Genomic DNA, 23,520 nt, shown 5'->3' on the forward strand with positions numbered 1-23,520 from the left:
TCCCAATCTCCTTCGATTGATTTTAGTTTGAAGTCTATTTTATTAGATATTAGGATAGCTACATCAGCTTGCTTCTTAAGTCCATTTGCTTGGAAAGCCTTTTCCCAGCCCTTTACTCTGAGGTAGTATCTGTCTTTGAAGTTTAGGTGTGTTTCTTGTATGCAGCAGAAGGATGGATCCTGTTTTTGTATCCATTCTGTTAGCCTGTGTCTTTTTATAGGTGAATTGAGACCATTGATATTGATGGTTATTAATGACCAGTGATTGTTAATTCCTGTTATTTTTTTGGTGATAGTGTTGTGTTTCCCTTCTTTGGTAGTTGTTGGTGTGGGATTATCTATAGCCTGAATTTTCATGGGTGTGTTTAATTTCCTTAGGTTGGATTTTTTCTTGTAGTGCTTTCTGTAGGGCTGGATTTGTGGATAGGTATTTTTTAAATCTGTTTTTATCATGGAATATTTTGTTTACTCTGTCTATGGTGATTGAGAGTTTTGCTGGGTATAATAGTCTGGGTTGGCATCTGTGGTCTCTTAGTGTCTGCATAACATTTGTCCAGGACCTTCTGGCTTTCATAGTCTCTATTGAGAAGTCCGGTGTTATTCTGATGGGTCTGCCTTTATATGTTACTTGGCCTTTTTCCTTTGCGGCTCTTAATATTTTTTCTTTGTTCTGTATGTTTAGTGTTTTGATTATTATGTGGCGAGGGGACTTTTTTTTTTTCCCTTGATCCAGCCTGTTTGGTGTTCTGTAAGCTTCTTGTATCTTCATAGGTATTTCTTTCTTTAGGTTGGGAAAGTTTTCTTCTATGATTTTGTTGAATTATTTTCTGTGCCTTTGAGTTGGTATTCTCCTTCTTCTATCCCTGTTATTCTCAGGTTTGGTCTTTTCATGGTGTCCCAGATTTCCTGGACATTTTGTGTTACGACTTTTTAGTGTTTTCTTTGATCGATGAATCTATTTTCTCTATTGTGTCTTCAACATCAGAGATTCTCTGTTCCAGCTCTTGCATTCGGTTGGATATGCTTGCATCTGTAGTTCCTGATTGTTTAGTCAGATTTTCTATTTCCAGCATTCCCTCAGTTTGTGTCTTCTTTATTGTCTCGATTTCAATTTTCATATCTTGTACTGTTTCCTTCATCTGTTTAATTGCTTTTTCGTGGCTTTCTTTGATTTCTTCCAATTTTGTTTGTTTTTTTCTTCCATTCTTTAAGGAAATTTTTAATTTCTTCTTTAAGGGCCTCTATCATCCTCTTAAAGCCATTTTTAGGATTGATTTCTTCTGCTTCTTCTGTCTTGGTATGTTCAGGTCTTTCAGGAGTAGAATTGCTAGGTTCTGATGTTGTCACATAGGTCTTTATATTGTTGCCTGTAGTTTTGCACTGGCGTCTGTCTACTCATCTCTTCCTCTGCTCAGTGCAGGCGGTGTCTGTGTCTGAAGGTGCCTCTCTTGTTTAATTGATAGTCTTGGTCCACTGGGAGTTCTTGGTTGAGTCAGTGCTGATGGGCTCTGTTTCTCCTGGAGCTCCTTAGTCCAATCGGTGTTAGTGGGTTCTGTCTCAGGGAGCAGTTGTTCCCAATCAGTGCAGGGTGGGCTCCAGTGGTTGTTGGTGTCATAGGGTTTTATTTTTATTTTTTTGGCGAGAGCAGGGAAAGGTAGCTGCCTGGTCCCTGGGGCTCCCGTGGCTGGGCCCTAGGGGCTAGAGACCTGGTCTGCCGATCTGGAGATGGAGCCTTACCTGTTCCTCGTCGGTGTAGGGTGGGCTTGTGACTCTGGTGACCTGGTTGGGTGGCTGGACGGCTTCTTCTCTTGTGTTCTCAGGTCATGTTTTGCTTGCTGGCTAACTCAGCTGATCTCAGACTGAAGGCTGCCAGTTTCTGAGACCTCTCCCGAATGGGTCTCAGCTGAACAGGTTGATCTGTAGGGCGATCTCACCAACGCCCCCAAGTTGTTGGGCTTTGCAGGATCGGCAGCTGGACCCCGGGTCAGCCTCGGGCAGAATGCTCGGGTTGTTCCGGTCGTGCACGGCGACGGCTCCCTCCCCGAGTGCTGGATGGAAAGGAAAGAGGACTTCTAATCCATAGGAGCTAGAAGGCAGTGGTGGTGCTCGTCTCAACACTTCAAAGGGGACTTGAGAAGCAGGGGAGGAAAACCTTGTAAAAACCATAAGTCTTTGAAAAAATATTTTATTTTTAATGTGCGTTGGTATTTTGCCTGCATGTCTGTGTGAGGGTGCTGAATCCCCTAGAACTGGAGTTACAGACAGTTGTGAGCTGCCATGTGGGTGCTGGGAATTGAACCCGGGTCCTGTGGAAGAGCAGTCAGTGCTCTTAACCGCTGAGCCATCTCTCCAGCCCCCACAACTGTTGTCTTGAGGAGTCAGTTACAGCACTGGACCCACATTCCTTCACAGCAGTGCAGTAGGCTGGAACGGAATCCTACCTATCCATTGTCATTGCCGTATGTGCCAGAGAGGCACTCCACACATCACACACACCCTCAGTTCCTTTTCGGCTCCCTAGCCACTGAGTCTACAGACCCCATAGACAGTAATGTCACATCATCTTTCCGCATTAAATGGAATTGTCTGATCTCTCTGCTTTGTTTTAAAACAGTACCTTTTAGTATTTCTATTATAAGTATATTTTTGTGTGTGTGTGTGTGTGTGTGTGTGTGTGTGTGTGTGTGTGTGCCCAAGATATGCCTAGCTTGACAACCCTCTAAGTACCAGGGAGTTTTCTTTTTCCTTTTTCTCCCTTCCTTCCTTTCTTTCTTATTCTGTCTTTTGAGACAGTGTTTCTCTGTGTAGCCCTGGCTGTCCAGGAACTCACTCTGTAGACCAGGCTGACCTCAAACTTGGAGAGCCTCCTGCTCCGCCTGCCTCTGCCTCCAAGTGCTGGCATTAAAGGTGTGTGCCACCACCTGGCATGCCAGGGCGTTTTCTAAACTTTACAGTTCCTTTACTTCCACTCCAGGACCTTTTTTTTTTTTTTTTACAGTCTCACTTTGCAGCTCTGGCTGGCCTGGAGCTTGCTATGTAGACCAGGCTAGCCTTGAACTTAAAGAATTCCACTTGCCTCAGCCCCCCAAGTGCTGGGATTAAATGTGTGTGCCATCATGCCTAGCCATAGGTCTCTCAAGAGAACAACCATACAACCTAGGTCACAGTTCTTCTGGTCTTAAAATTGGGACAAAATCAATACCAGTATTTTCACGTCGGTAATTAAAGTTTCTGTGTTTTGTATACACAGATTGCAATCCTAGATGAACCAGTTTCTTGTCTACTGGCCTCTTCCCTCCAGTTCTCGTTCTCAATTCTTTTTTTTATTGAGATAACGTAGGAGAAGAAAGGTTAAGGATGGGCCTGTCCTGTTGTGCAGTTCATAAGAAGGTGAGGTAGTTGAGCAGAGGTCGAGAACTCTGAGGATTTCTGTAGCTCTTTTCTCTGCTTTGTGTGCTAGTAGGAGCAGAGTTGAGTTGGCACAAGTTCACAAGTATCACCCAAGGCCACACTCCTGTCAGCAAAAATTGTAATACACATTACACCCATTGGAAGATTGATGTTGAAGAGTGAGCCTCGGATAAGCTTTCTGTCATTAAGAACATGTAGGAGCTAGAGATGTCATACATTAGGTAGAACCTTTGGTGTGCATGAAGCCCTGGATTCAACCCAGCACTGAAAAAAATAAAGAAAAATTGAAACCCCCAGGCTTGGTGGTGAACACCAGCAATCCTGGTACCCTGGAGATAGAGGCAGGAGGATCAGAAGTTCGGGCTCATCCTTGGCTTTGTATCAAGTTCAGAATCCTGGGTTTTGTTTGTTTGTTTGTTTGTTTTTAAAGATGGGGGGGTATTGCTGAGGAGATAGCTTAGTGGTTAAGAGTACTTACTGCTCCTGGGTTGAGTTCCCAGCACCCGTATGGTGGCTAACAACCATCCCTAACTCCAGTCCCAGGGGTTCCAACAAAGAGTTCCTCTTTGGAACTCTTCAGACACCAGGCATGCATGTGGTGCACAGATATACATGTAGGCAAAACATACACACACACAAAATCTAAAAAAATTAAATTAAAACAATTTTAAATTAGGTGCTGGCAAGATGGCTCAGTGGGTAAAGACACGCCACCGTCCTGGGGACCTGAGTTCCATCCTGGGGACCCACATGGTAGAAGGAGAAAACCGACTCTTTCAAGTTGTCCTCTGATCTCTACACTCAGGCCATGGCTCCTGTGCGCGAGCGTGCACACACACAAATAAAAGTGTAACTTTAAAAACAAAACCGCCAGGCGGTGGTGGTGCACGCCTTTAATCTTGGGAGGCAGAGCCAGGCAGATCTATGTGAGTTCAAGCCCAGCCTGGGCTACAGAGTGAGTTCCAGGAAAGGCGCAAAGCTACATAGAGAAACCTTGTCTTGAAAAGCCAAAAAGTAAAAAAATAACAAAACCACATAAAACATTTAGCTGGACATGGTGATCTGTGCCTGTAATCTCAGATCATAGGAGGCTGAACCAGGAGAATCTCGAATCCCATCCTGAGACCTTGTCTCAAAACATAAGGGACTAGAGAGATTATTCAGTGACTGCTCCCAGCACCCTCAGGGCGGCTCACAGCCATGTGTAACTCTAGTCCCAGGGAATCCAATGCCCTCTTCCTAGGGCACTGCACACACGTGGTGCACACACGTATATGTAGGCAAAACACCTAAACACAAAATAAATTTATTTATTTATTCTTATTTTTTGGTTTTTCGAGACAGGGTTTCTCTGTGTAGCTTTGCGCCTTTCCTGGAACTCACTTGGTAGTCCAGGCTGGCCTCGAACTCACAGAGATCCGCCTGGCTCTGCCTCCCGAGTGCTGGGATTAAAGGCGTGCGCCACCAACGCCCGGCGCCCCAATTTTTTAAAAAGCCATTCCTTGCCTGAAGATTTATTTTTGTGTGTGTGAGTATTTGCCTGCATGTATTTCCGTGCACCGTAATCATGCCTGGTGCAGGTGGTTGTGAGCTACTATGTGGGCGTTAGGAAACAAGCCCTGGTCACTTGCACGAGCATACCCCACCCTGTTTCTTTTCTTTCCTTTTTTTGGTTTTTTTTTTTTTGAGACAGGGTTTCTCTGTGTAGTTTTGGTGCCTGTCCTGGATCTCACTCTATAGACCAGGCTGGCCTCTAACTCACAGAGATCCTCCTGCCTCTGCCTCCTGAGTGCTGGGATTAAAGGTATGTGCCACCACCGCCCGGCCCCCATCCCATTTCTACAGTTACTTATTTGCTTGTGTGGGTGCACACATGTGGGGGTCAGAGGATGACCTTGGGAGTTCGTTCTCTTCCTCCACTGTTTGGGTTGCAGGATCAAACTGAGGTGGTCAGGCTTGGCAGCAAGCCCCTTTTCTTCCTGAGCCGTCTTGCCTCCCCAACAAGCCTTTTCTAAGAAAACACACTCACACTGCTTGCTGGGTGTATAGTGACTACATTTTTGTTAAGTACTGGTTAGAAGTCTGTCAGTGCGTTGTTGAAGCAGATACAGGTGCTGCCCACACACACAAGATCCTGAGCTCCAGCTGTTAGTGCTGCAAGGGGGATTGAGTGAGAAAAGACATCAGCAGGGGTGATTCTCAGTTAACTGCCTGTGGGTTCAGAAAGGGCTTCTTAAAAACACTGAGACATGAGCACAGACTTTATGAGGATTCTGCGAGGCATTCTGCAGTGTGATTTGGAACACAATGAGATCCCTTTTTCTAACGATCAGCACGCAGAAGGATCTTTCTTCCTTGCTTCCAGCTTCTGGCTTTATTTTTTGGATACATTGAAGAACCGAGGTCTGATGTAATCCTTATACATAGAATAGAGAACACCTGGAACAGAAAGGCACCGCACATCAGTAGTGTCCGTGAGACACAAACACTGACATTTTTCCACATGCTTTTCTGAAACTGGCACAGGATTGCAAAACAGAAGACCAACAGACCCCTCCCAGGAAGCTTTGGTTCATGCAGAGGCTGTGGAATCAAACAGCATTTACATTGTTTAAGTCGGCATTGACACAGGTGTGCATGTGCACACACAGAGTAAACTCATAAAAATGCAAGTTCTGTACACTTTTTAAAATTTAAAAACCACTATTATTATGAACTGTCACAACACTATCCTCAAGTTTACATTTTTATTTTGTTTGTTTTTTGAGACAAGGTTTCTCTATGCAGCTCTAGCTGTCCAGGAACTCACTATATATAGACCAGGCTGACTTTGAACTACAGAAGTCCTCTGGCCTCTGCCTCCTCAGTGCTGGAGTTAAAGGTGTGGGTTACCATGGCTAGCTGAGTTCAGGTTAGCTGAACTTGGTGACGTATGCCCGCAGTCCTAGCTCTTGGTAGGCAGAGGCAGGAGGAGCAGTTCAGGGTGGTCTTTGGCTGCACGGTGGTTGGAGACCAGCCTAAGGCACATGGAATCCTGTCTGAAAAAAGGGGGGAAATCTTGGGAAATTCCAGGCAAGTTTGCTCAGATACAGGCATCCTAGTCCACCAGTCACATAGTCAGTATCTGCCTGTGCTCAGAGTACCAAAGAACAGGCAACTGGAACAGCCTGCTCTGGATTACAGTGTGGGAATCAGCTGTGAGGAGCCCATGCTGGCTGTGGCTTCCACCAGGTCCTAGGGCTGTTGAGGGAGAGAAGCACACAGGTGAATAGGCTCAGAGGGAGAGGGGGTCCTTCAGTGAATCCTTGGCATGTCGGTAAATCTCACATCCAAAAGCAAGAGGCATCAGAAGACTCAACTGTGTTCCCCTCGCCATCCTGTCTCCCCTTCAAGGCATCAGGTACCTGGTTATCTAAATCCTTTACTTCCCCCAAGACTTGCCACTGTTGCCTTCCTAGGGTGCATAGAGGATGCAGGCTCTGTGAATTCTTCCTGTAGAACCGTGTGATGGTAAACTGAGGTAGCAGCTGCAAAAATCTTAGAGTGAAATACTAAAATAACCAGAATAGATGCATAGAATTCAAGCCAAAATGTTTGCTTTTTAGCTGAAATCACTGTGACTGAAATGCATTCTCAGAGCTGGAGAAGTGGCTAAGAATGTTTGCCTAGCGTGCACAAAGCCCTGGGTTTGATGCCCCCTACCACATAAACCGGGCATGGTGGCACACACTTGTAATCCCAGAATTCAGACAGCAGAGGCAGGAATGTCAGAAGTTCAGTCATCCTTGGCTACACGGGGTTTGAGGCCAGCACTGGATGGTGAGTTCTGGGCTCTTTTCTTTTGTCTTGCTAGAGATGATTCTTGCTCTTCCCAGTCATCTAAACGTTGGTATTCCCTGAAGTTACGGTCTTATCGTACCAGCTCACTGACACCTGTTGGTTCATAGTGAACCGGCTACTTCTCTAAGAGAGATCGAAGTATGGCGCCCTTATCTCTGCACAACACAACTCCATACACTAACAGCGGCCCCCACACTTTTTATTAGATTTAATTTTTGTTTGTGTGTGTGTGAGCATGAGTGTGCTTGTGCCACAGCGCATGTGTGGAGGTCAGAAGAGCCTCAGGTGTCCTCCTCCATTTCTGTTGTTATGCTATGGCCACCAGGCTAGCTGGCCAACCAGCTGCCCGAGGTTCTCTCTCCAGCTCCTGTCTCACCACGGGCCCAGGGCTTACAGATGTGCACATCGTACCCAGCTTTATGTGAGTTCTGGGAGTCGGAACTCAGTTCTCACACTTGTGTAGGAAGCACGTTCCTAGCCAGCCATCCCCATGCCTCTCCAAGCTTTTAAATTGTGTGTAAAGAAATACATTGAATGTGCCCGCAACATGTGTCTTTCTTGAGACAAGGTTTTGATATGCAACCCAGACTCAGACTGACCTCAAACTGGCAGCCTCCTGCCTCAGAGTTTCCAGTGCTGGTATTACAGACATGTGCATTTATTTTAAAACTATAAATTCAATATAAGCAGTCCACACATTAGCAAAGCATTGTCATTTTTTATTTAACCTGGCTTCCTTTTGAGACAGGATCTGGCTCTCTTACCCAGTGTGGCCTCTAATTCCTGGACCCAAGTGGAAGGACAGGTGGGACCTCCCACATCTGGCTAGCTTTTTTATTTCCAAGATAAGTATTTTCTTCCCATATCCCTAAGGACCTCCTTATACATAGGATGTGAGTTCTGTAATTCAAAGGGTTTGTTGGGGGTCTCACATAGCCCAGGCCGACCTTGAACATTGGATAAGCCTGCCTCCACCTACTAAGTACTAGGAGTACAGGCATGTGCCACTATGTATGGCTTTTATGCCATGTTAGAGTTGAAGCCCACAACATTCTCGCCTAGCACCCTATCAGCGGGGCTGTCCCTAGCCATGGAGACATTTTGAATAGGGATTTCAGTTAGTATACTGTGAGACTAACGGTTTGAGTCTGAAGTGAGTGCTCCGTGACTCTGGACCCCCCCCCCCAAAAAAAAAAACCACCACATTTCCTCTCTAAGCCTCAGGTTCCCAGTCTGTACAATGAGGTAACAGTGCCTCTCTTAGAGAGTAGATTTGATGGGCCGTTGTATAATAAACACTGTCTGGTCCTTGTCCCAGGAATGGTACTATCTTCTAAAAAGCTTCTAACTGCCGGGAAAATAACAGCGTGTGTTATTGATAAGCCTCTCGGGTCACACCAGAGGCTTATGCCAATAAGAATACAGCTGGCATGGGAGGTAAGAGCAGCTCCGTGGGGGGCCATGCCCTCAAACTCAGGGAACCTGACACTTGAGCTCCAGGGCTTGGGTCAGGACTGAATTGTATCCCAGCAGAACAGGTGGACTCTGAGGAGGTGTGTTTCAGATTAAAGCATTAACAACAGAAGGACAGGTAAGGGAAATGTGGGCTAGTTACACAAGGGAGGTGTCTTTCCAGCCAAAAGAATGAAGTCCTGTGGTTCGCAGGAAATAAATGCAGCTGGAGATGATCAGACTGAGCAGGTTGTGGCAGCCTCAGGAAGAGGGTCGTCTTTGCTCATTTCTGGTTCTTAGATTCCATATAAACCACACACACACACACACACACACACACACACACACACACACACACACAGGAAAGCAGAAGGAGATCTTCCAGTGGAGCCACGAGGACTAAGAGGGGGGCTAGGAGGGCAGAGAAGAACATGCTCCACATACAGTGTGCACCTGTATGAAAGCTTGGAAAGCTTGAAGATGCACTGAGGTAATGATGCATAGGTAGGGGGCTGGCGGTGGGGTAAGCACTCTCTGTCACTGTTCTGTCTACTCAGCTCGCTGTCCCCTCAGCCTTGACCTTTGTTCTTCATTCTCTGTATGACGGAGGGATAGATCATTTCTTGTACAAGCCAGGAACTTGGGAATCATTTGTTTATTGTGTGTGTTCATATGTGTGCCACAGTGCATGTGTGGAGATCAGAGAACCCTGGATTCTCTTCCACCACGTGCATCTCGGAAATGGAACTCAAGTTGTCTTTACCCGCTGAGCCGTCGTCCCGCCTGCTTGGGAATCACCGTTGATTCCTCTTTTCTTTCCCCAGTCTCTTGGTGGCTACATGTTACAGCTTCAGTTTTACAGAAGCCTGGTTTCCTGCTCCAGGATGGACTGTCTTCTACCAAATAAACTGTATGGGGTGTGTTGGGAAACACCACTGGTGTCCCCCAAGCCCTTGATGAAGGCACTCATTCCCACGGTCCCTCTAGAAAGGTAGTGACTTGTTTACCGTTTTGGTAAAGGCAGGCAGTTAGGATGGCACCCACTTGGCCCTCTACCACAGTGGCTCTTGCAGGCCAGGGGACCAATGTGGGGATTCTGACAGGAGCCGCCAAGACAGCTCAGCGGGTGAGGGCATCTGCCTCACTGTGGGGCGTTTACCCACCACCCCCACAGTTCCCCAGAGTTTTCTTGAGTGCGAGCAGCAGGAAATATTAGATAGAAGGATTTATTGCGGAGAATATCGTGGAGATAAACAGATAGAAAATAAAGGATAGCCTCGAGAGGGCCTGGAACCTATTCCAACGGGCCCCGACTGTCTCTGCCCCAGGGTTTTTATAGAGACGCCAAGGGGTGGAGCAAAAGACCTCCCCCCAGCACAGCCAAGTGCAGACCATCCCAGACACCTGCACTCAGGCCCGTGGTCTAATCATCCTCTATGCGGACCTGCTGGGTAAAGCCACGAGGAACCCGAGAACGGGCTCCCACACCTCACAAACCCGATGACCTCAGAAAGCATGAAAGGTGGACAGAACCACGTCACAGAGTTGTCCTTCACATGTGTGCCATGGGTCATGCATGCCGTACATGCATACTCCCAAGCACACATCACACACAGCAATGCCAAACTGTTAAAGAATCCTGAAAATTGCTGAGCATACGGATATTTCAATTACACATTCCAGAATTAGATAATAACACAGTCGGGGCAGGAAATGGCAGGCTGTGTTGAGGCTGACCCTCTGTAAAACACACTGCCGTCTGCGAACTCATGAGTGGCACTTCACGGTAATTCTGCCAGAGCCGGAGTCTGTCCCTACAACCAGTATTTCCCCGCCCCAAGTAACGCGATTATCTTCTCTTTGTGCACAGGTTTCCTGGTAAATGGCTGCAGGGCTCTTCGGGGAAAGCTAGAGATGATTGTGATACATTTGTTTGTGTTTATATGTATATGTGTGTGTGTGTGTGTGTGTTACATACGTGTGTTGGGGGCCAGAGCTCCTTGCTGTGAGCTGCGATGTAACCAGGGCCCCCACCGTGAACTAGGGCCTCCACCATAACCAGGACCCGCATGTAACCAGGGCCTCCACCGTGACCAGGGCCCCCACATCTCTGTGGCCCAGCAGTCTGTTTGGACTGCTGCTAATCACGACATCAGGTGCCCCTGCCTTTGCCAATCAGATGCTCCCAGTGACAGAGAGATCAAGAGCTCTCTGTCCCTATTGAACCCAGGGAGGCCAGCAGTTCACCGCAGCATTCTCAGAAATAGAGTGCTCTCAGAACTTGTGAAGGGTGCCAGGGCTGCTTGGACACAGGCATCTCCTCCCCCGGCGAAGCGGGTGGATGTTCTCAGGACAGTCCCTCTGGCAGTCTGGCAGTCTGCCTCTGTGGCAGTTTCTCAGCCTCAGTGCTGGTGCCCATTGATTGTTTGCTCTAGGGTGCCCTGTGCACCGCAGGCTACTGGCAGCACCCTGCAAAGCTACCCCGCCTTCCGCCCCAACAGGACAAACAAAATGTCCCCATACATTACCAGATTAGATTTTCCTGAGGGAACAACCAAGCCTATGGAGACTCTTCCTATCTAAACCGTGACACCTGGTAATAAGAGGACCAAACAGTGAGCATGCCAAGGACTTGGTGTTTGTCACTTATGTCACCATGGAGCATCTGGATGCAGACACAAATGTAAGGACACACAAGGTGGACGAAGGGTTGTGGAACCAGAGTCCTCTCGAAAGGCTTCTCAGAGACCAAGTGCCCACTGAACTGTGGAAAGAACTGTGTTGGCAACCCTAGAGACATGAGGACTGGCCCCCAAGAGATCGTTTTGAAGAGGTGGGGACAGCTGACTCGGGTGGTGGCAAGGAGTGGGGCTTGGTTTTCGCGTCTTGATGACCGTGGTGGCGGAAAAGATTCATTCGCAGTCTACGCCTGTGGCTGGCCAGAGTGGCTCTGGAACTAAGCTGTGGCCATTGAAGTGGGGTTTGCCGGCGACGACAGCTGTGACCGTGTGGCTTTGGTGGATGGTCTGCTAACCATGGAGGCGGGTTTGGAGGTGGGGAGCTGTGATAATGTGGGGAATCGCAACAATCAAATCTTCGGGTTTGGGACCCACAAAGAGAGGAACTGAAGCAGGAACTGTGGTGTGGAGGCCACAGTGACCAGCGGCTGTCACCAGGCGAGGCAGCTACAGCTGGGGTGGGAGGGTCTCATTATTTCAGGAAACAAAGCATAGCTGGAGAGGAGAGCCAGAAAGTGGCAGGGAGCCTGTCTGCATGGCTTCGTGAACTGGAGCCTTGCCACCGCAAAGGCATGCACTTAGATTAGCTACTCATGGGCAGAGTCCTCACGGCCTGGACTGTGATGCAGAGTAAATGTCTTTAATGTGCCCCTCTAAGCCGTCCTGTGTGAGGTTAGTGGACTCTGACGCCATCTTGGTACACCTCTCCAGTGTGAGGAGTTTAGGGTCCTCTTGGGGTCCTGGCAGGTTTCACTGGAGATTTAGTTACAATTGCTTGGGTGAAACAGCCTTGCCTCCAGAAACTTTGGTGTAGTTCCCATTGGGTTATAAAGTTCACCACTGAGCAGGTCACTTAGGCATAGTCTACCAAGCCAGGCATGGAGCACACACATAATTCCTGTACCAGGAGGCCTGAAGCAGGAAGATTTTAAGCTCCACACAGCCTGGGCTACTTCCTAAGTTCTAGCCTGGGCTAAAAGCAAAATATATAAAGGTTTTGGTACCACTTATGTAATATGTAAGCTCCTCAGGTCCATAGGAAATATAGAATGTCCATAGAAAAAAAGGACCAGTATATAAGGTCCATAGGAAAACAGCCAACCAGAACTACTGTAGGAATCGAGTCTGTCATGTGTATTCCAGCTCATGTTGGTAAGTTCTGAGTTGTCCTTGCTTATCCTATCATGAGGATTGTTATTTTGAGTCTGGTCAGCCTCGACTACCTAGAGGTACTCTGTCTCAAGCAAACAAACCTCAGACATGTAGGCCAGGCGTGGTGGTGCACAGCTGAAATCCTAGCACTTGTGAGGCAGCACCAGGACCACGGTACCCTGAAGGCCAGCCAGGCTACACAGTGAGCTCACCACCACCCCAAATGGGCTGTGATGGTTCTATGTCAACGTGACCCAAGCTAAAGTCACCTGACAGGAGGGATTGCAATTAGAAAGATGCCTCTGTAAGATCAGGCTGCAGGCAAGCCCCTAGGTCATTTTCTTAGTGATTGAAGGGGGAGGGCCCAGTCATTGTGGATGGGGCCATCCCTGGGTTGGTGGCCCCGGCTTCTATAAGAAAGCAGGCTGAGCAGGCCATGGGAAGCAAGCCAGTAAGCAGCACCCCTCCATGGCCTCTGCATCAGCTCCTGCCTCCAGGTTTCTGCCCTGTGTGAGTTCCTGTCCTGACTTCCTTCAGTGACGAACTAAGATATGGAAGTGTAAGCCAAACAAATCCTTTCCTCCCCAGCTTGCCCTTTGGTCACAGTGTTGCATCGCAGCCATAGGAACCCTAAGACATGGTCCTATCTTTTCTTGTAAGAACTTTGCACATTGGGCAAAGCTTCATACTTCCTGGGATAGAAGTAAAAAGGCCATTTAGATCTTTGGTCTCTAAAAAGCCTCCCAAGTAAAGTGCTGAGTGACTACGTCTGCTGGTCAGATAGGCTGGGGAACGCAACCACTGCTGTGACCGACCGGAGCTGTGTGGAGTAGAAGCAGAACCAGCGCCTGCCTCTAGAGCAGCGCTTCTCAACCTGTAGGTCGCAACTCCTTGGGGGAGGGGGGTCACATATCAGATATCAGTTATATTACGATTCATAACAGTAGCAAAATTACAGTTATGAAGTAGCAATGAAAATAATTTTATGGTTGGGGGTCACCACAGCATGAGCAGCTGTATTAGAGGCACAGATTCAGGAAGGTTGAGAACCACAGGCATAGGCTGTTACACAGAGAATCCCTGTCCCCAAAAAACTCAAAAAGAAGAAAAAAAGATGCCCACCCCCTCTTCAAGGTCTGGAAATTTTGTTGGGTTCTATCAGGTGAAAATTCTAAGAATTAAGATGCCTCATCCCTACTAGTTTGCTTTCTTAAAGATTTATTTTTATTTTACGTGTACGAGTACCTGAATGTATGGTAGGTAGTGCACACGGTATGCTGATGCCTGAAGAAGCCAGAGGAGGATTCCAGAACTCTCAGAATTACGAATGGTTATGAGCTCTGATGTGGGTGCTGGGAACTGAACCGGAGTCCCCTGCAAGAAGAGCCAGGGCTCTTAACTGTTTCATTCCTGTAGTCCCCAAGATGAATCTTTTTATCTCCATCTTCTAGTGTCTAAATCCAGTATTTATCTTCTTTTTTTTTTTTAATTTTTATTTATTTATATTTTATATATGAGTGCTCTGCACGCATGCCTGCATACCAGAAGAGGGCATCAGATCTTATTATAGATGGTCATGAGCCACCATGTGGGTGCTGGGAATTGAACTCAGGACCTCTGGAAGAGCAGCCAGTGCTCTTAAACCCTGAGCCATCTCTCCAGCCCCAGTATTTATCTTCTACCAAGGATGAACAGAATAAGGAAACACACACACACACACACACACACACACACACACACACACACGCCTGTGGAGGACAGCCAGCCCTAAGCAACCTTACCTAGGGTCACAGCTCCCACAGCGCATCCTTGAGCAGCAACCCGCACGTGGATGAGACGAAGGGACATCTTCTCCTCTCTTCTGGACTTTAACTTGTAAAGACCGTAGGACAGCACAGCCACAAAGCCGGCCACCCCTGTGGATTTAAAACATGAGTTGGATAAACAGGAGGCAAGAATTCCTCAGCTAAATGAAAGGCTGTGTGAAGGACACCTACCCGAAAGACAGGCAGTCAAGGTGCAGGCTGAGTGCTGGTCTGACATGCTTAGGGTCAGAAGTGAGGGTTGCAGGTAGATTTTGGAATATCTACATTACATGATACCTTGTGATGGGACCTAGGCCTCAAGAGCAAACCTGTGTATGTGTCACACACCTTATTCACTAGGACTGTATGTGTTTCATATATTTTTTAGAGTGCCTATGTTTTTACTATGACTCATCGTCTGAGAGCAGGTATGGAACCTTCCTCTCAAGGCATCATGATGACTCAGATTTCAGAGTATATTGAAATTTTGGACTTCAGATGTTCAACCTGTACCAAGGAGGACATTAAAAAGAACTGTAGTGCAGGACCTGCCTAGCATGTCTTGAAGCTCTAAGATTGTCCCAAGCACTTATAAAGTTGGTGTGATGGTGCACATCTATAGCCTGGATGCAGCTATATAGGGGGTTTAAGGCTAGCCTGGGCTACACGAGATCCTGTGTTCTGGCTAGGTTTTTGTTACCTTGATGCAAGATAGGGTCATCTGGGAAGAGGAATCACCATTGAGAAAATGCCTCCATCAGATTGCCTGCAGGTCTAAGAAAACAGGCTGAGAGAGCAAAGCAGATCAAGCCAGTAAGCAGCATCGCTCCATTGTCTGACTCCAGTCCCTGCCTCCAGTCCCTGCCTCCAGTCCCTGCCTCCAGTCCCTGCCTCCAGTCTCTGTCTCCAGTCTCTGTCTCTAGTCTTTGTCTCCAGTCTCTGCCTCCAGTCCCTGCCTCCAGTCTCTGTCTCCAGTCCCTGCCTCCAGTCCCTGTCTCCAGTCTTTGCCTTGACTTTTCTTCATAGCAGACTGTAAGATGGAATAAACCAAATAAATCCTTTCCTTCCTGTGATGATGATTTTGGTCATGGTGTCTTATTTTATGTGTATACGTTTATGCACCACATGTGTTCAGTGCCCACAGAAGCCAGGAAATGGTATTGGATACCCTAGGGCTGTGGTTGCAGCCAATGCTCTTAACTGCTGAGCCTCTCCAGCCTCTAGACATGGTGTTTTATCATAGCAATAGAAACTTCACTGAACAATAAACATACTGGAAAATATATTTTTTAAAATTTATTTAGAAAGAAAGTATATATGTGTGTATGTGTGTGTGTGTGTGTGTGTGAGAGAGAGAGAGAGAGAGAGAGAGAGAGAGAGAGAGAGAGAGAGAGAGAGAGAGAGAGAGAGATTGAATTTGAGTATTTGGGAATCAGTTTTCATATTTCCCCTTGCTAATGTACTGCAAATCCCAGGCTAGCTATCCTGTTATCCACGTCCCATTTCACAATAGGCACTTTCTTTCTCTGTTTTTTTTTAAGCTCAAGAGCAATTTTATTAGAGTTTAAAATAAATGTAAGGCTGTAAATCTCTGCTGGCCTCCAAGGGAACCAGGTATGCCCATAGTATAGAAACACACATACCTGTGGAAACACCCATACATATAAAAAAATAAATTTCAAAAAAAGTTTAAGTAAAAATCTTCTTAAAAATATATGCTGTTCTACTTTGGGTTTCTCTGGTTACCCCACTGATTTATGTATCTCTCCATCAGCAGCCACAGTGTCTGGGTTACCTGAGCTAGGAGGTGGGGTGCCTCCTTCCACTTTATCTTAAACAAACAAAAACCTCAGAACAGAACATGGTGCACACACTTGTAGTCCCAGCCCCCGGGAGGTTGAAGCAGGCAGATCAAGGAGTTAGAGACCAGCCTGAGCAAGACGGGGAGACTAACTCAAAAAACCAAAGACAAAAGGCCCAAAGTCTCGGTGGTAGAGCATTTCCTATCATGAGCAAGGCCTCTAGGCTGCTCTCAGACAATGAGGAAGAAACACTGTTTAGCTGTTGGAGAATTCATGACTTCCATATACTATGTCTTAGGATAAGCATGTCTTGTGTGTGTGTGTGTATAGGTATACAAGCACCTGTGTATACAACATACAGTGGCCAGAGGACAGTCTAAGGGTGTCATTCCTCACAGCACGTTCATCCTGGCCTGGAACTCACTGGCCAGTGAGTCCTACAGATCTGCCTGGCTCCACTTCCCAGTGCTGGAATTACAAGTGTGTATCTCCATGTTGCTGGCCTTTTCATATGGGTTCTAGAGGGCAATTTCAGGTCCACATGATTCAGGGCAAGCACTGTAGCCACAGAAACCTTGTTGGCATTGTAAAAGGAATTATATTAAACCTATGAATCTGTTTGGGGAGACCTGACCTCCTTACTACATTACTATATATGTTACTAATTACTAATCAATGAACGTAGTACTATGTTAACATATTAATAGTACTATCCTTACTATATTAAGCTATACACTTATTATAATATATATTACTAATTATATATATAACTACTGATTATGTATATATATATTACCAATTACTAATCCATGAATATTGTAGGTGGTCTATTTATTCAGGTCATTTGTGATTTATTTCATTAGAATTTTTTTCATTAGAACATATGTGTGTTAAGTTTTTTTACCTAATGGGTTGGGGATTTAGCTCAGTGGTAGAGCGCTTGCCTAGCAAGTTCAAGGCCCTGGGTTCGGTCCTCAGCTCCGGAAAAAAAAAAAAAAAAAGTTTTTACCTAAGTATTTATTTTATTTACAATGCCTGTAAATAGACTTCCCCCTAAACTGCGGGTCTGTGTGTTGTTCATAGTGCACAGCATGCAGCGAATTCTTATGGGACAAGACATTCTGGTGATCTGTGTTGGCCCAGGAGATTCTAGGGATAGGTGATAGCCGTATCCTTCATGGTCTATTTGATAAAGTGAAGAAAGAGCCAGGGTAAATGATCACAGTGCTGTGTGCTGTGTAGGCTTGTTAGCAGGTAGGCTGAGTGAAATGACTCATGTACAAGATATATAAACAGCAAAAAGCAAGCCAGTGAGATAAGGATGACAGGAGCCTGCGAGATGGCTTGGGGGTCACAGCACGTGCTGTTCAAGCCTGACAACCTGAGCTAAATCTCTGCATCCCACTCAAAGGCGGAAGAAAGCTGAGTTGTCTTCTGACGTCACACATGCCCCTCAAAATCACACCCCCCCACACACACACATAATAAAAAGATTTAGATTTTTGCGGCGGCGGTGCGGAGAGCGCAGCGGAGGTTTTGCTGGTTTCCCCAGCGGCAGGATGGTGAAATCCTCCCTGCAGTGGATCCTCAACAGCCACTGCTTCCCCAGAGAGAAGGAAGGGGACAAACACACACAGGGCCAGGCTCCGTGCCAGCCGCACCATGCCGCTTCTCAGTCAGCACAGCCGAGAGTTCTAGGGTCGCTCTCCATTGCTGTAGTAACCTGGGTCCGGGGCCTCGGTGGTGCTCCTGATGTCCCTCACCCACCTCTGAAGTGGATCCCAGGTGGGCGAGGGAACGGTCATCGGGATCACAGTCTTTCAGTCCACGCTCACGGAGGCCAAGCAGGTCACCTGGAGGGCGGTGTGGAACGGTGGTGGCCTCTACATCGAGCTCCCGGCTGGGCCTCTGCCTGAGGGCAGCAAGGACAGTTTCGCAGCTCTCCTGGAGTTCGCGGAGCAGCAGCTCCGGGCTGATCACGTTTTCATCTGCTTCCTTGCCAAGAGCCGTGAGGACAGAGCCGCCCTACTCCGAACCTTCAGCTTTCTTGGCTTTGAGATTGTGAGACCCGGGCATCCCCTCATCCCCAAGAGACCCAATGCTTGCTTCATGGTCTACACGCTGGAGAGAGAGGACCCAAGGAGGACTAGGTGCCAGCCCTGCCCAGTGTCCCTGTGCCCTCTCCCGGGTTTGTCCACATGTCGTGATTGTGCAGAATAAACGCTCACTCCATTAGCAGGGTGCTTCTTTGAGCTGAATGCTGTGTTTGTCATACTCAAGTGTTGGCTTCAGTTCTAAATAAAGATTTCTATTTTACTTTTAAAAAGAAAAGATTTAAGGAGGGTAGAGAGATGGCTTAGCAGTTAAGAGCACTTGCTGCTCTCCCAGAGTCTGGTTCCTGTAGCCTGTGTCAGGCAGCTCAGGACTGAAACCTCGCTCCAGGCCATCTGACACCTCTTCCGGTCTCCTACACCTGCCCTCACATGTGTGCACACACACACACACACACACACACTCTCACACAAACATATACACACGCATATTCACATGCACAGGCACACACACAAATAAGATTTTTGTTTAACTCCCTGGATGGTGGTGGCACACGCCTTTAATACCAGGCAGAGGCAGTCAGATCGCTGAGTTCGAGGCCAGCCTGGTCTACGGAGTGAGTTCTAGGACAGCCAGGGCTACACAGAGAAACCCTGTCTCAAAAAAAAAAAAAAAAAAAGATTTTTTTAACTTAAAATATATAAATATAATTGTTTTACTTAAAAAATATATAATGATCTTAAACTGCTCATGCTTTCTAATCTAGAAATTTTACTTTTGGAATATATTTCAAGAAAATAAGCAAAAGTACAGAATATGGCTAAAAATGTTCATGATTGTACCATGTCTGAGGAAATACTAAAAACACTAAATAGCCTGAACAGAAGAAAAACTGTATACCTACAAACTGTTATAAGAAGAGATCTCTGTGAGTTCGAGTCCAGCCTGGTCTATATAGGGAGTCCCAGGTGAGTCAAGGCTACCTAGAGAAACCCTGTCTCAAAAACAAACAAGAAGAATCATGGATTTATTTTCATTTATCTCACACTGCTCTGGATTGAACCCCAGGACCTAGGTATTCAAGGCAAGCACCCTAGTTCTGGGTCCCATCCCAATAAGTCATATTTGTAATGATGGAAGTGATTTCAGATAATCAATAGAGGTACTTTGTAAATTATCTGTATGACACAGTCCATCCTGTGGCAAAATATCCCGTAAGAATTATTAAAATACAAAAGCTAAGTGAAACCTCAACATACGTACAAACTTATTTGTTTTCTAGCAATACCCCGAGTCTCTCCCCTGGATCAAGCCCGGGCCAGTCCTCACTAAAAGGTTCTGGCCTTTGGGAGATGAGAGTCCACGCCTTTGCTGTTTCTCAGTGTCTCTGGTCCGCAGGTAATTGAGTTTAGCTAGGGACCCTTTCATCTTCTGCATTAGTCACGCTGTTTCTCCAGAACACTAATTTAATGTACAACAGACTTGGTAGTTAATCTGTTCATTACTGGGATCTGTTCAAATGGCATCGAGGGGCTTGTTTTTTCTCCTGTTGTTTTCCTCTTTGGAGGCAGGGTCTTATGTGGCTCACGCTGGCCTTGAGCTTATTCTATAGTGATGATGACCTTGAACTTCGGATCTTCGTGAGTTCGGAATTACAGACGCGATCTGCCACCCCTGCCCTCTTTCATAAGGAGAACTGAACCAGGCCCTGTGCACAAACTAGTCCAACTCTAGCAACTGAGCTACATCCCAGCCCCCAAGAAGTAAAGTTTCCAATCATACCTGACGATAATGAAGGGAAAATCTGTAACAGCAGACACCAAGACTTACAAGTGATGCCCAGAACAGACAGACAGACGGTTCCAGCTGCCCCTCAGGAAGCTAAACTGCTGCTCCAGTCCTCAGTGAGAAACGTGTGAGTCTATTCAGTGAAATCTATTTGAGTCTGTGTGAACTAATAATTTTAGATGGACCTCTAGGGGCTGGCAAGATGGCCCAGCAGGCAAAGGTGCTTGCTGCCAAGGCTGATGACCTAGGTTTGATCCCTGGAACTATGTGGATAGTGGAAGAAGAGAACCGATTCCCAGAAGTTGTCCTCTGTCCTCTGCATGTGTGTGTGTAACACTCACCACCACCAAATAAATACCTGTGAAAACATCAGCTAGTCCTTTGATGAAATCTGTAAAACTGAATAAAGGATAGCTGAAATCCACTGGTGTCTGAACCAGAAAGATCCCTCAAGCTCAACCGGTGTTTCTCTGAGAGGTGGGCTTCAGAGAACCAGAGAACGGATGCACGTACGGGGAGTGTCACCCTCGGAGATTCTGAGTTCTCCTTCATCACGGTTTTCCTGCAACCATCAAGGCATGGACTTACCCACAGGGACGAAGGGGGAGTCTCTTGATTTCCTGAGGAGACGGGACAGCTGGCCTTCATCCTCAGCTGCTGACCACTCATCTGAAGACATGCTTCTCTCTACGGACAACAGGGGATCTGTGTGGTTGCCGCCATCATTTCGAGAACCTGTTTTCTCCTTGCTACCCTGCTAGGAGCCTGTCTGCGCAACTGAAATGGGCGGCTGTCCACTTTTCTCTGCAGAATCCCAAATGTCAGGGGGAGTATTAAATATATGTGGAGAGAGAAACTGGCAGTCAGAGTCCTTCAGTCCTCGATCCCCATCCTGTCCCCTTTCCCAGGATGATTTCGCAGTCATCTGGGAGCTCAGGACTTCTCCCCAGATAACAAGACCACAGGCTTTCTCTCACAATGATGGCATCAACACAGGCAAAAACAGTCTTCTGGTGTCCAGGGGGTGGGAGACTACCACTCTGCAGGGTGTGTAGAGCCTCATGCAATTGTTCCGATAGCTACTGGGCACCCCTGTCACCAGGCCAGGCAGCGAGAAGTGGTTGTCTTCATCTGCCAGGGCTAATGAAGACTCACAAAGACAGCTCAACAGACGGAGAGGTGCTCCTGTCTGGTATCTGTGCGGCCCACCCATACGTGTGAAAACGCATACAGTGCATGGTATTTAAACACAGTAGCTCCATTTCGTGGAGGAGATGCCAACAGAAAATAAACCCAGTAAGAGGCACCATACCTTGTGCGTGCTGGAACACAGTCCCACCGCTGACTCTCTCCTGCTGGCCTGTGAGCAGCACAGGTGTAAGGAAGGCTGTCACAGAGCTCTGTGATTGCCAGCTAACCGATGATCACAGGAAAGCTGGGAGACAGCCCTGAGGGAGTGGCCAGCTGGTACTGGCTGAGGTCTCTCAGCCTTCTGCTGAAGACCACAGCAGCGCCTTGCCATGAGTGCTAGACTTCAGAAGACTGTATGTTTTATTTGCTTTTTTGTGATAGGGTCTCACACTACAGCCCTGCCTGTCCTGGAACTCACAATATAGACCAGGCTGGCCTCGAACTCAGAATCTGCTTGCCTCTGCCTCCTGAGTGCTGGGACTAAAGTTGTGCGCCACCATACCCGTCTAGAAAAAAAACTGACTGTTCAGGGGGCTCCTGGGGCCTCTGTGACTCTTAGAAATCCCTGCCCAGGATGGAAGGAAGGAAAGTGTAGGGTTAGTGTTCGGGAAATGCCATCCAAGGCCAAGATCCAACTCATAGTTTAGGAATCCGGCACAACTCTGACACTGGGCTGCATGGAGGACACAAGTAAATAAAAACAGAAGAGCACTTACCACAGTACAGCTGGGGCTTGTCTCGAAGCCGTGGTGTGCTTGCCTCGAATACGTGAAGCCCGAGGTGAAATGCCGAGTATAAAATAGTACCTAGCAGAAACATGAATGACATACAAATGTCTCCCGGTAGCCAGTAGACAGCAGATGAGGGCGAAGGCCAATTATCCTGACTTCTCAAGGGTTCTAGATGCCCCTTTGTTTCAGTTCAGAGGCACACCTGCAGGAGACTCCGCACCTGCAGCCTGCATAGATACTCAAGTCCACGAACATCCCTTAAAAAGGACCGCACGTCACTGCCCCTTGGCCAATCCAAAGGCGGGGTGGGCAGCGGCGAAGGAGCTGAGGGCTGGCCAGAGGGTGACTTGCACAGTAGCCTGTGAGCTGCTCTCGTTGTGCCCGGGCACTCTTGAGTCTTCAGGAATCTCCCCATCTTCCGGCACCTTCCTCCAGCTCCAGCTTCAGCCATCTCAGCGTGAAAGCCGTCGACCAGGTAGAGTTCATGGTTTTTTTTTCCTTCACGTTTTAGCTAGAGCTCTGGCATGCGTCTGTCCCCTTGCTCTCTCCTCTTCCTCTCTTCTGTAAGTTGCAGACTGATTCCCCTCTCCATGCTTTTCGGATGCATTTGGGGCTATCTCTTGCGTAACCGTAATGCAATAGAAGAAATTCACATTTTGTCAGCTGTCTAGCAAAATCAACAACAAAAAAAAGTTTACACTTTTTTATTGCGTTTATTTGCCCTTCGGGAGGCAGGGAACACACCTACAGAGGTCAGGGGACAACCTGTGGGAATCGGGTCCACTTCTACCACGTGGATCCCAGGACTCGAACTCAGACCATTAGGCTTGGCAGCAAGCACTTTACCGAATGTGCCAGCCCACCAAAAATGATTTTTCAAATGTGTGTGGGGTTTTGTTTGATCTAGGGTCCGTCCAGTCAGGATCCCATATTGCTTGTCTTGTGGCTTCAGTCCTCTTGATCGGGAAGAAGGCCTTAACGGACTGACTTTCATGACCCTGCTAGCTTATCCACGCAGAATTTCCCCTTTACAGCACTGGGGGTCAAACCCGTGGCCTGGGGCATGCAGGGCAAATACTGTTCCTCCCAACCATCCCCAGCCTCCAAGCTGGTGCTTTTGCAGGCTTAGAACGTAGTTTTCGATGTTTCCTCATTAGGCTGAGACCGTGCATTTCAGGCCGACCACCTGCGTTGTGTTGTGTGATGCCAAGACACACCACCGGAAACCAATCCGCCCTCTAGTCAGGGCTGTGCTCTTAGCTGTTTATTGACTGGCTGGGGATGGCGGCCGGGGCTCACCTGTAACTTTTGCCAATCTCTATGGTGTGAATAGGCCAATTTCAAGCTAGTGTCTGTCATCAGGTACCTTGAGGTAGAGAAGTGTTTCTCCTGTCTTGAGGCAGGGTAGAAAGACAGGAAAACAGAAAGGGACCTCACCCTGGGGCCACAGTCTCTCGACAGCTGAGAATCTAGAGGCCCAGAACACTTAACGAAGCTTGCTATGAGGATCGTCCACAGAGAGGCACTGTTCCTTTTCCACAGAGGCATTTTCAAGTGAG

General features: G+C 47.4%; 1 protein-coding gene and 1 pseudogene across 1 annotated transcript; one reads left to right on the forward strand and one right to left on the reverse strand.

Annotated features, from left to right (window-relative positions):
• Window positions 1-5,784: 5,784 nt before the first annotated feature.
• Window positions 5,785-20,718, reverse strand: Higd1c (HIG1 hypoxia inducible domain family member 1C). The gene is made up of 3 exons (XM_059247676.1): window positions 20,628-20,718; window positions 14,374-14,508; window positions 5,785-5,849 (listed from the first exon to the last, which is right to left on the reverse strand). The coding sequence occupies exons 1-3, from the start codon at window positions 20,716-20,718 to the stop codon at window positions 5,785-5,787; spliced, it is 291 nt and encodes a 96-aa protein (XP_059103659.1).
• On the forward strand, window positions 17,759-18,480 carry LOC131896867 (ornithine decarboxylase antizyme 1-like; annotated as a pseudogene).
• Window positions 20,719-23,520: the final 2,802 nt, after the last annotated feature.

This window comes from Peromyscus eremicus, chromosome 20 (genome assembly GCF_949786415.1).
Source record: "Peromyscus eremicus chromosome 20, PerEre_H2_v1, whole genome shotgun sequence".
Taxonomy (NCBI): Eukaryota; Metazoa; Chordata; class Mammalia; order Rodentia; family Cricetidae; genus Peromyscus; species Peromyscus eremicus.